This window comes from Nuphar pumila, chromosome 7, assembly GCF_984573655.1.
Source record: "Nuphar pumila chromosome 7, dmNupPumi1.hap1.1, whole genome shotgun sequence".
Taxonomy (NCBI): domain Eukaryota; kingdom Viridiplantae; phylum Streptophyta; class Magnoliopsida; order Nymphaeales; family Nymphaeaceae; genus Nuphar; species Nuphar pumila.
Genome location: NC_143255.1, coordinates 7,931,019 through 7,944,288, shown reverse-complemented (window position 1 = coordinate 7,944,288; position 13,270 = coordinate 7,931,019). Strand labels below are relative to the sequence as shown.

At 42.9% G+C, this 13,270-nt stretch overlaps 1 protein-coding gene across 3 annotated transcripts in view; it reads left to right on the top strand.

The window, feature by feature from the left end:
* Nucleotides 1–13,270, top strand: part of LOC149831029 (putative potassium transporter 11) — a 37,298-nt gene that overhangs the window by 22,028 nt on the left and 2,000 nt on the right. For all 3 annotated transcript variants that reach the window (XR_016433257.1, XR_016433256.1, XM_090013620.1), the window contains 5 exons: nt 8,032–8,082; nt 8,210–8,470; nt 8,565–8,617; nt 8,706–8,820; nt 8,907–9,161. Coding sequence is in view for 1 of the 3 variants with exons in the window: in XM_090013620.1 (XP_089869746.1) it covers nt 8,032–8,082; nt 8,210–8,470; nt 8,565–8,617; nt 8,706–8,820; nt 8,907–9,161 (735 nt within the window). In the remaining 2 variants the exon portion in view is untranslated. The remainder of the gene's footprint in view (nt 1–8,031; nt 8,083–8,209; nt 8,471–8,564; nt 8,618–8,705; nt 8,821–8,906; nt 9,162–13,270) is intronic.

Genomic DNA, 13,270 nt, shown 5'->3' with positions numbered 1-13,270 from the left:
TGAAATTTTGCACAAAACAACGGTAGAAAGTGGCTAACCCGTGGAAACTACGGATCTCTCCTATAGTCTTTGTGGTAGGTCAGTCTACGATCGCACGGACTTTTGCAGGATTTGCCTTAACTCCATCGGAAGACACAATAAAACCTAAGAACACGACACTGGACGTCATAAACTCACACTTTTTGGCATTGACGTATAACTTTTTGCTCCTTAAAATCTCTAGGACCTAACGCAGGTGACTCAAATGGTCAGACAAAGACGAGCTATAAATCAAGATATCATCAAAATACACAACGACAAACTTTCCTATACAGGGACGCAACACTTGGGTCATCATATTCATGAAAGTACTTGGGGCATTAGATAACCCAAATGGCATGACTAACCACTCATACAATCCATCACGTGTCTTGAATGCCGTCTTCCACTCATCCCCCTTCCGGATACGGATCTGGTGATACCCGCTTTTTAAATCTATTTTGGAGAAAATGGAAGCACCATACAACATATCAAACATATCGTCCAAACGGGGGATGGGAAAACGGTATTTGACAGTGATGCGATTGATCGCTCGACTATCAACACACATGCGCATGGACCCGTCTTTCTTAGGAGTGACTAGGGCAGGCACTGCACAAGGGCTCACACTCTCACGAATAAAGCCCTTCCGGAGCAACTTCTGAACCTGCCTCAACAACTCGGCATGCTCGGATGGCTTCATGCGATATGCGGGGAGATTGGGGAGACTCGACCCTGGCATAAAATCAATAGCATGGTGCACAATTTGCGTGAAAGGAAGGCCATCTGGGAGGTCTTCTCGCATAATGTTGCGAAACTCATTAATAAGGGTTGCGATATCCGTGAGAATGGCCAAGGGCGTACTCGTCGACGGCTTGGCTACAAGGGCATAACAATAACCATCTTCCCGACAATGATCCAAGAAAGACCGGTAGGACAAACCTGCAAGTCGGGGAACTCGCTCAGGCTTATCCACCGTGGGAAACCCGGTCTCATTGACGGGAAGGACTATCTTATGACCCTTAAATATGAACGAGTACGTGTTCCTACGACCATCATGAATGGTTTTGCGGTCAAACTGCCAGGGACGTCCCAAAAGGATGTGGCATGCGTGCATAGGGGCTACATCACACCACACCTCATTGTGGTAGTGTTCCTCCATGGAAAACCGGACTAAACAACGCTGGGTGATGGGGACCTCGTTTCCCTTATTGAACCAAGCTATCTTATAGGGTTGGGACAGTTTCTCGGCGTTTAGGTTCAAGGTAGACACTACACTCTCAGACACCATATTCTCGCATGCTCCGGTATCAATGATAACATCACACGCGTGACCCTCATAGTTGCATCGGGTTCTAAAAATATTATTCCTCAACCATTTTGATGGGGCCGACTTCTGGGGCGCGGTCAACACATGACGGATGGACAACAAATTTTCGACATTACTATCGAACTCTACAACTTCCCTCTCGTTATCCCCCTTAATGAACGACTCACCCTCACTCTTACTATCGGACACCGACTCAACAATACCCTCTACGAAGTGTGTATTCTTGTTCATGGTAGGGCACTTAGACGCAACGTGACCTAACTCCTGACACCTAAAGCAACGAATAGTAGACTCACTAGACTTGGCTTTGGATCTAGTGTGGTAAGCGAGTCCAGATTGGTCGGGTTTTTTAGGGTCAACTCTAGGGGTGGACTTTGAGTCTTCCGTCCTAGGGGAGCTCGCTTCCCTGGTTGGGAAACTCGACTTGGGTTGACTAGACTGGTCACTACGGGTGGTCCTATATTCATGTCGCATCTTCAACTTTTCCTCTACATTCATGACATAACTGCTTGCCTGATCTATTGACTCGACTGTGATACAACTAAAGTCATCAGAAATGGCAAAACGGAGACCAGAAATGTACCTCGTGACTTGCTGGCGGGCGGTCTCCTCGATCTGCACTCGTAGAGAAAGACGATGGAACTCAGCAGTGTACTCCGCCACAGTTCGGGTGCCCTGGCGCAAGGTTTGCTACTCTTTGTAGGCTCGCTCGGCGTGATCTGACGGCACGAACTTGGACTGTATCAACCTCTGCATCTCTTCCCACGACTGCACGCGCTCTAGTCCCTGTCGCTCCCTTGACCTCTGCAGCTCAACCCACCATGTCTGTGCTAGTCCTCTCAACCGAGTGAAGGCTAGCGAGACGCGACGAGGCTCAACTATATCATGGTAGTCAAAGAAGAACTGGACGACATAAGACCAGTCGAAGAACTGCTCCGCATCGAACCGACCTGCGAACTCTGGAAGCTCCAGCTTCACCCCGTACGTGGAGGGGCACTCTGGTGCTCTCTGTTGACGGGCCTCCACCATGCCTGCGGGGTACTCGTTCCATAAAGTATCATCGTCCCACATTGCTTCATTGTTGCAGTCCTGCTCGCCTGACGGCTGATGCTGACGTACTCCGACTGATGGTCGGCGCTCAGGTCACGCCGGTCCCTGATGAATCTGCCTCGGTCTGGCTTGCCTGTGGGCGGGAGCCATCTGCGGCCGGCGTTGGGGCATCGGGTTGACAGGAGGTCCAAAGTAAGGTGGATGGGTATGTTGGGTCTCGGGTTCTAGGTGGGTAGGAATGGGATAATATGGGTTTGGGTTATGGGTTGGGCTAGGATAGTGGTGTTGGGTCAGATACAGTATTGGGTTCTGGATCGGGGTTGGGTTAATGGGTTGGTTCGGGTTCGGGTATAGGGTTTGGTTGGTATAATATTGAGTTGATTCGCCCGATTGGATGTGGATCAGGTCTATTCTTAAATTACTCGTCGGACCCAGATTTGGATAGGTTGGATCGAGGATCGAGTTGTGGGAATAAAAGGCTTGGTTTGAACTCGATCCACGATCCATATGATTATGGGTCTGGTTTTGACCCGGCTCAAATTCAAACTTGAGCTCCGTCCGGGTCCGATATGGGTTCGGGTCGATATGGGATCCATTTTGTGGGTCAAAACTAACAGGTTGGGTCTGGTTTGGGGCGAACCGTGAACCAAACCCAACTGGGTAGGTTGGGTAAGTAGGTTCAAAACTCGGACCCGCTCCCGTGGACCCAAAGGATGGTCTACGACACCCGAGCTCGGGCCCCATGTTCACAAACTCGGGTCTGGACCTTCTCGAGTCCAAACCTGTCCACATGGCCCCCCTGCTCCCGCTCGTGGGTTTGTCGCCTTACGGCTCCCACGCGCGGGGTCAAGGGGGAAAATCTCATAATTTAATTTTATTTTGCTTCGCAAGAAATCAGGATCTAATCCCATAGAGATAATAAATCCTTCTCCATAATTTTGAAATTCAATGGGATTGGATTAATTGAATCCTGATGATACTGAATCAGATTATAATATCATGAATAACAATATCTGATCTATCAAATCAATTCATCGTCGAGAATTGAATAGTATAACATAGGAAGATCTTTTATCCATACCGAATCGAAAAATTCCATTCCTGACCCCCAACCAAGAATCCTTTTTAATTTCTCATATTTTTCTACTCTTTCGTTCCTTTCTATAACCCGCCGTCCTCATTCTTTATAGAATGATATCATATGAATGAGGTTTGACCGGTATTCCAAGGTCACAGCCTTCTTGGGTCGGATAAAGGAACCTGGGTCCCCAGCAGTGCCCAGCGGGACGCTGGGACCCTGCAGGCCCGACCCACCTTGTGGCGCGAGCTCCCCAGCACAAGGCCACGGGCCCAGGCCTGGGACAGGGCCCAACGTAACGTTGTGGTCCTGCAGCTCGGGCCCAGCCTGCGATGCAGTCACAGGGACTCGCTGTCACTGCTGGGGTGCATTCGCACCTTGATGGTTCGGTGGGAGGGAACCCGGAACTAGGCGACCCACAGTCGCTGCTGATTCGAGATGGAGGAGAGGTACCGAATGGGGAGAATTGTCGCAACCTGCATCCCTGTGCAGGGTTTCCTCAACGCCTTCTCGTCGCACCGTGTGTTGGAGCGTCAGCGAGGCTGGATCGACAACGGTAATATCATCGGGGTTGTTCGCGTGTGTGCCTAACTGGTTCAATAGCACCGCATGCACGTCTACTTTGGATTCAAGGCCACCCATCCGCGCTTCGACCCCGTCCATACGCTTTGACAGACCGGCAATGTCCTTACACGCGTCATACCCTCTTGAACTTTGGTCATCATGGCCATCAGCTCCGCCATTGGATCTTCGCTGTCGATCGCCTCCTGTTCCTTTCCAATCGCTGGATCGTTCCTCACCTCTTGACCCATGTCGCTGTCGAAGGAGGAAAACCCTGGGATCTGATACCACTTTGATGCAGTCTTCACGTGTTCTTGACGATGGTTGTTGAAGGCACGACCCTCATGGTCGTGCGTTGGGCAGAATGGAATAAGAATGCCCACCAAGACGGTAAGGCTTGATTTTTATTTCAATATCAATGTCAATGAACAAGGGGCTGAATATAAATGAAAAAAAGAACAAACATTGAACAGGAATAAAGAAGATGGAAAACAACTGGAAAAGAAAACAATGATGAAAAGAAAGGCTGTTGTATTCTTCCAAAAAGTCCCCTTCATGCAACCCTAGACAGGGCTTTTAAAGATGACCACTGGATCCGGGTCCGGATCCAGATTCGAGACAACTTCATTTTGGAACCGGATCGGTGGCGAGCCGGGCCTTCTCTCTTCTGGAGTAGGTGTGCAGTACATCCTTGCATTGGGTCACCTTACCTGTGATCGGATCCTGCCGCTGGATCCGATCGTCCATCCCTTGTGGTGGGTCGGGTTCCCTGGCCGTGCCAGGGTCACGCAGTACAGCCTGCTCTGCATCAATGGTTCTCCACCATGTTTGAGGGGGCATGTTAGAATATGTACACTAATGGATCGGGTCGGTTTAGTTCTAGATCCATATACCCATTGTGTACTTCTAACATAATAGTCATATAGATAGAGAAACACGCCACCCACCTAGGGTGACACCTCTTTTGAGATTCTTCACTTTCTCTTCCATCTTCTTTCTTCTTGTTTTGATGTTTGTGCAGGGAATCATATTCCGGAGGCGTTCTCACATAACCCTCTCTCAAATATCTTTCTTCCATTGTTTTTTTAAATGTTTGCGAGCAAGCCCACCACTGCATACATATCCACTCATTAGGATCAATGGTTGCAGACTGCAATCATGGGCTTAAGGAAGATACTCTATGGACTAATTAGTAATACAATGAATTTTTCCAGTGGGATGAAGCACATAAAAACCTTATACTCTAGCATTTCCACAAATATGTGCACATAATATTTGAATCTTTTATCAGTATTTAGGTGAATAGGCTATCCAAAAGCCCTCAAGTTATAATATTTTGGCTAGCAAAAAGGATTAAATAGTTTGGAGGGAAACGCCTGAATTACCAGAACCATTGTAATAAGAAATGAAATTCAGAACCATGTCATTTGTAAAATACTGCCTTTGTTTTAGCACCATTTTCAGCAGTTTGTATGGAAAGAAATGTGGTGTAGTCACATTTTCCTTGAGGTTTGCTTGAAAAGCATACAGTGGGTTTACACTATTAACCAATTGGAGTTGGTTAATTTTACAGGTTATTAGATGGGGGTATGGAAATTTTCTAATTTCACAATACAATTTTAATATAAAATTGGACAGAGATTCTTGATATTGTTGCAACTGAGACTCTGAGCATCTAATCTCATGACTTATGAGTGTGATAACCAAGATGATGATGGGGACAAATTGTTAGCTTTCGTGTGACATGAAAATCTAACACAAGCAACGAGATGCTGTCTAGGACCTGTTTGAGAACAGAAATAATAGAAACTGAAGAAAGAGAAAGGTGTGAAGGAGAGAAGAGGCCACTGGTAAAGGAGAAGCAACAAATGTGAGCAACATGACAGAAAAAATGAATTACTTCTATATGGTTCATTTTTTGTTCTATAATGTGTTTTGGGGGGGGGGGGGGGGGGGGGGGAATGGTGGAGGGATGGCTTCTGTAAAAGTTTACAATTTTCCTGTATGATGACTTGCTAGAGAACAATGACTAATATATTGATATGTGTGTGGGATTGAATGGGGTAGCTGGATGGAAAGTCTCGCTATCATAACTGAGGGGTCTCCAATTCGAATCTGTGGTTGTCCCTCAGCTTACCTATCCAGAAAAAATAATAATAATAATAAAAGACAATGAGTATGCTGATGTTTGACATTCCTCATAAGCCATACATGGTGAGCATTAAAAGAAAAAAAAAATAGAGAAAAAGGATTTTATTTCAGGAAAAGACAGTTTTGGTGATGAGGCGACACCCAACAGTACAATCATCAAAATTGATTACAAAATTGGCCAAGTCAAAACTAGCTGGATCAGGCTATCAGCAGCTGATAATATACATGATACATTACCACATCCGAGTGAATATGCCTATCAAGATCCAGCTCATGCCAAAAGAAGGTTTTTTATGCATCAATGCCTTTTGGATATAACTTGCTCACATCCTGTGTCTAATAATCAATCTGCCACCCTTTTCTTGTCAGTGGATCCGAGTAAGACAATGTCTCACTTGATTATTATTCAACAAGAAGTCAGAAATGTCTATCTCTTGGACTGAAAGAGATTGAACATTCATTTAATCTTGATCCTTGTCAAGTGAAAAAGCACTAGACTGAAAAAAAAAAGTGGCCAAAACATTCTTGAACAGCCTATTGTTCCTCTCCAACCATACATCCCACTAGGCCGACATTATCCAGCATTTTTATACAAAGCACCACTTCCAGATCTTTTTCATTATTGGCAGACACATTAGCAGGTGCCTAACACATGATTCATCATGAACATTAATGTCAAGGTCTGGCCGTGCCAACCTAGATAAATTCTGGAAGATACTACAAAAACAGAATAAGTGGAGGTAGTTTCATCAGCGTAAACAAAGACACCATCTGGTTGGCAATTATAAACCTTTACTTTTCCAAGAGTTTTGAGTATTGCTCTTGTCCATGGATAGCACCCACGCAAGTATACTGTCCTTTGGGAGGGGGCCCTCCCCCACAAAACATTTTTTGGGGCCAACCTTGAGTAATTATTTTGTGAGGATGTCAACTATTAGTCCTTAGTGCCAATAAATTAAACAATTTCTCATCCATCAGTGTGTACATGATCGTAGTATGAAGCACTCTTTCGTCAATAATGCAGAGCAGGTGATGGGACCAAATGTTAGCAAGCCTTCTTGGTAGTGGTAACTACAGGTTGGTAATTTGCTTCCATGTTGGCTCCAGAAATAGCTTATTTTTGTGACCACACCATGAAACTAAATGAGTGCCAAGGAAGAAATAATGTCCAGTGACTGGTTGTTTATTATTCTAGTTGTACACCCTGTTCATATCATAATAGGCTGTGATGGGAAGAGAAACATATTGGAGTTAAATTTACTCTGCTGTGTCCTCAGTTAGATGTCTCTATGCCCAAGAAATTTCTTCACTGCTTCCAGGTAGCCATGGCATGAAGCATGCATGAATTTGAATGTTGAATTCACCACACATCTCACAGGCTTTGCTGGGCATGGACAAGGTTAGGTAACATTAATCTCCTATTGTAGGAGATACTCCTTGTATTGCTTTCATTGGAATTAATATAAATTTAAATGATTCGAAAGAACCCAAAGGAAGTGTTGGAACTTTTGCATAAACGCTACCTTTCGTTCCTTTCGAAGTAGTCTCCACATTGACTGGAACGTTACTTACTAGTTATAATATCTTGCCATTGCATGCATGCACTTGATTTGGCCTATAAAGCCCACAGAATTTGAATACCACTTCAGTGTTTACTCAAGAGCATAGCTACCTTAAGTTTTATTTTTAACTTTCTTTTCTACCTTCCATATATTTAATTGCATAGGCTTGAACTTCTTTTCACCTGCTTTTTATTGTGTGATTGTCAATGGATAATTTTTCTTTTTTTGGCAGTAAGATTTGCTGCATGAAACTCCTCCTTACTATCTGATCCTTTTGGCAGTTCTTTCAGCGACTGGAGGGATCAAAGTAGACCATCCCAAGATGAGCAATGGTATTTTTCTGTATGCTTTTATTACATGACATGTTTGGTAATGAACTTCATTGTTTGTACAAACTGTTCAATGCACTTATCAATGTATCGCAGCTGGTGTCTAACATTTTCTCATGTAATCTTTCAGATGTTGTCGTGATTGTCTCTGTTCTTATATTGGTTGGCTTGTTTAGCATGCAACACTATGGGACAGACCGAGTTGGATGGCTATTTGCTCCCATTGTGCTTATTTGGTTTGTTTCTATCGGGGGTATTGGAGCTTTCAATATATGGAAATATGATAAGAAGGTACTGAAAGCTTTCTCTCCAGTTTACATTTATCGCTATTTCAGGCGTGGAAAGAAAGAAAGCTGGGTCTCTCTTGGAGGGATTATGCTTAGCATTACAGGTTTTTTCTTCTTTCCCTTTTCAAAGTAAATTCATTTTTACTCTTGTGGGATTATGTTCTTCACTTGTCAAAATGGTTTTTTTAATTGTTGTAGGTACCGAAGCACTCTATGCTGATATGTCTCATTTTTCTGTGGTGGCTGTTCAGGTTAGATGTCTTCCCATGCAATGTTTTAATTCGTTCCTAGTATTTTTTCTATTTACTTCATTAAAAGTTGTACTTCTTCTCTGTGCAGATTGCATTCACTGTAGTTGTGTTCCCATGCCTACTTTTGGCATATACAGGACAAGCAGCATACATTATTGAGCATCAGGATCATGTCATGGATTCCTTTTATAGATCCATTCCAGGTTGTGCATATTCTTCACTACTGATTATATTCATTTTGATTATGAAATTTCTACTAATCTTTTTTTTTGTCTTTCTTTAATTGTAGAGTCCATATATTGGCCAATGTTTCTAGTTGCAACTGCAGCAGCTGTTGTTGCTAGTCAGGCAACCATTTCTGCAACATTTTCGATAATCAAGCAGTCTCTTGCACTTGGATGCTTCCCAAGGGTCAAGGTCGTGCACACTTCAGAAAAGTTTCTTAGACAGATATACATACCAGATATTAATTGGATTCTTATGATTCTCTGCATCATTGTTACTGCTGGTTTCAGAAATACAAGTCAGATTGGAAACGCATATGGTAAGTTTGTGCCAATTAGTGTTTTTATCTTGTGCAAATTGTAATGTCAAGCCTTCCTTCTGAAACTTCATACGAAATCACTTTAAAATATGGTGATATACAATGATGGACATTTTACTCAATTGTTTGTAGCTCACTTTAGGCCCGCTTTACTATATGGTACGGAATGTTGGGCTGCCAAGAGACAACATATTCAAAAAATGAGTGTAGCTGAGATGCGTATGCTGAGATGGATGTGTGGAAATACAATAAAAGATAAGATTCGGAACGAGGAGATACGTAAGAAGGTAGGTGTTGCACCCATTGAAAATAAGATGAGAGAGAATCGTTTACGGTGGTTTGGACATATTCGGCGAAGGCCTAATGATGCTCCAGTTAGAAGGATGGAGAAATGGGAAAATATATTAGTTAAAAGAAGTTGGGGTAGGCCTAGGAAGACATGGATGGAGGTGATAGGAAAGGATATGAATGCTTTGAACCTCACCGAGGACATGGCATTGGATAGAAATGATTGGAGGAGAAGGATTCTTGTGGAAGACCCAGAATGATTTTCTTTTTTGGTTCATATCGCCGACCTCAATTGTTTTGGGATGAAGGCGTAGTTGTAGTTGTTGTTGTTGTTGTTGTTTGTAGCTCACTGATTTATAATGATAGCCTTCGATGCTTTGATTTGGTTAGGGTCCAAATAAATTAGTACAGTGAAAAGAGAATAATGTTTGTCTTTATGCAAAAAGTGGTTGGCACTGAAGGACACTACAAGGTAATGAACTTTTGAGAGTAAAATGAGGGGAAAAAAGACACAAAAGGTATTAAGTAAACTAGGTGAAATACATTGGGTTAATTTATGAAGTTGTTCATTTGTGTTTGATATGATTTAGTGGTTCAAGGACTTGTTTAATTTTTTGAACTTCCTTGCACTTTGTTATTTAAGATCCATCCCTTAGAGAAGATGATGCAAATGAAGCCAAACTGACAATACAGGCATGTTGATCACGCTCAGGCCTAGCCATGTTAGAATTGAAATTATTTTCATTAATGAAAAGTAGGAGTAATTAATGATGTGGTGTGGCAATGACAAGACAATTATGCCATAGTTTATTTGACTACCACGACTCCAAACATCAGGTACCAATACATTGGACATAGACTGATGTGCTTTAGTTGAAGCCTCTTTCAAAACATATAGGTTTTTATGCCTTTCAACCTTAGCAAGTGCTTGATTCGAACATGCATTTGTATGACTATGAATAGGAAGGAATCTGTAATTGAAAGGTTAGGGAAAATTGCAAAAAATCAGAAGAGGGATATTGGGGCAGGTTTAATAAATCCTGATACATGGATGGATGTGGAGGCAGGAGTATTATAAGGTTTGACTCAGGGAGTCCTGCTTACTTTTTTTCTCTCGCCATTATCGGTTATATTTAGATGCTTTTGCTCATAGAAAATGGAAGGAATAGGGAAAATGGATATTGTGATTCAGACATACTAGCTGAACAAGAATTTGACATTGTTACCTATTTAGGAGATTTTTTTCAGCTTCCCTGCATTCTGGGTCAAACTGTTGGGAGTGGTAGGTGGAGAATTCAGAGAGATCTCAAAATACACTACCCTGAACTCAAACAAGGAAACAAAAAGGAAATTTTACAAAATAGACTTTAGGGCCTTCTTTCTCCATGCTTTATCCGGATTGAGAGTTCCCACATGGCAGGAGAGGAAAGGCTAATACTCTGGGACTAACTTTCCCTTGACACATTTGCAACAAAGGGATCATGGTTAAGTCACAGTCCTTGAAGATTTGCCAAGAAATGCTAAATCATGTTGTTGGTTATTGTATCTGTAAGTGCAGGCATCCCCCAGTTTAATCCTAGATTTTGGTTTGGTCTTCTTCCTTTTTTTTTAGGAAAAGGAAAAATTTTATAAAATGAAATCTGGGAACAGTGACAAGTCACTCCCTATGTCATATAGGTGCGGGTGCGGATGCGGCACTTTAAAAAAAATTGGGTGCGGGGGTGCAGGGAGGTTTTATATATATATAGAGAGAGAGATAGATAGATAGATAGATAGATAGATAGATAAAACTGGACTTGGTTAGGATTAACTGTAGAGATGCACAATGAACCGAGCTAGCTCGAGCTCAGCTCGGGCTCGACTCGTTTAGGCTCGACTCGAACTCATCCGTGAACATAAATGAGCTGCGATTGAACACAAGTCCAGGCTCGGTGAGCATAAACGAGCCGGGCTTGATCAAGCTGCTGAACTCAGTTAGGCTTGAAAAACTCAATTAAGCTTGTGAACATAAATGAGCTGCGATTGAACACAAGTCCAGGCTCGGTGTGCATAAACGAGCCGGGCTTGATCAAGCTGCTGAACTCAGTTAGGCTTGAAAAACTCAATTAAGCTTGTGTATATATATATATATATATATATATATATGATATGTTTTCAGATTATAGTCAAAAAGTCATTGTTACCTTAGTGGGTAGGGTGTTCGCCTCTTATTCAAAAGGTGTGGACTTCTAATACTGCGTCTTATACTTTTTCGCTGTATGACAATCAAGGGAATTTTTAGTATTTGTAAATTTTTATGGGCAACAGTAAACAAAACAAATGATCTAGCATAATGGTGGGTCATTTGTGCAACCATTGGGGAGGTTAGGGATTGAGTCCCAACTTCTCAAAAACCCTTCACTGCATACAGCTTTTTGGAGTACTATTTAATCTCGGCTCGGCTCGAGCAACTGAGCTGAGCCTGGTCAGTGTCGTTTAAGCTCGGCTTCAGGCTCGAGACGAGTTTGAATCTAGTCATTTTAAAGTGAGCTGAGTTTGAACAGCCCAGACTTGGCTCATGTGCACCCCTAGTTAACTGAATCTACTTTTGGATAGAAATGGACCTCAATGTAGTTGACTTCACCCGACACAAAGGAAGTCGTGTCCAAGTGTCACACCTGCATGGGTGTGGGTGCGGTGCCCTGTTAGAAGAGTCTGTGTCACATATGTCACTACCCTTCAAAAAAATGATGTTACAAACCAGGATCTCATAATGGCAAATTGTTGATAACTCAGCCTCTGGACTTAAATCCAGTTAATTATCAGATATTTCCCACCTATACAGTGGCCTTCTTTCTTATTCCCCCTTCTCATCTTTCTTCTTCCTTTTTTCCCCTTTTGTATGTGCATGTTTGTGGTTAGGGGTGGGCGTCGGTCCGGCCCGGCCCGTTTAGAGTTTGGTCCATCAGGCTTTAAGTGCGGCCCAGAGATGGTCCAGCCCATTTACTTACTGGCCGGGCTTTAGCCCAGCTCTTAATGGGCTCGGATTTGAAGAGCAGCCCATGACCTGGGCCAATGGGCCAATGTGAAGCGGGTTGGTCCCGGCCCAGCCCAAACCCAACTAATTAGTGCAACTAATTAGGTAAATAATAAATAATTAACAAGTTCCCATGTACCCAACTAATTGTCTTTCTAGTTTTCATAAAACTAATGCAACTAATTAGGTAAATAATAATAGTTATCAAGTTACTATGCAATTAATTAATTTTTTTATTTTTATATTATAAAAAATTAATAAATAGCTCATGCTCGTCAGGCTGGCCCGGTAGCCCGTGGGCCGACCCGAACCCAGCCCACAAAGAGAACGGGCCGGGTTTTGTCCCGGTAGCTAATGGGCCTGAGCCTAAAACCTTGACCCAAACCCGGTCCATGGCGGGCTGGGTTGGCTTAGCCCATTGGGCCCGCGTGGCCCGTTGCCCACTCCTATTTGTTGTTTGGGTGCATTCAATAGGCAAAGTGAATCCGTCATTAAGTGACTAACTTAATTTGTTTGATCTAATAGGATTGGTGCCTTAGATAAAAATTATGAAGAATAATGCCTATGTATCAAATCAATGGTCCATTATTAGTTTTCCTAGACTTGGAAATGCCTGAACCAGACAATTTTCAAGATTTTAGGCCAGTATTATGTTCTTTCACAAATGTGTATTAGTATGCATGCCCACCCATGCACATCACAGAAATGCATGATTGAATATGTGTTCCTTTTTTTTCCCTTTTGTATGTGCATGTTTGTGGTTCAGGTGCATTCAATAGGCAAAGTGAATCCGTCATTCAAGTGA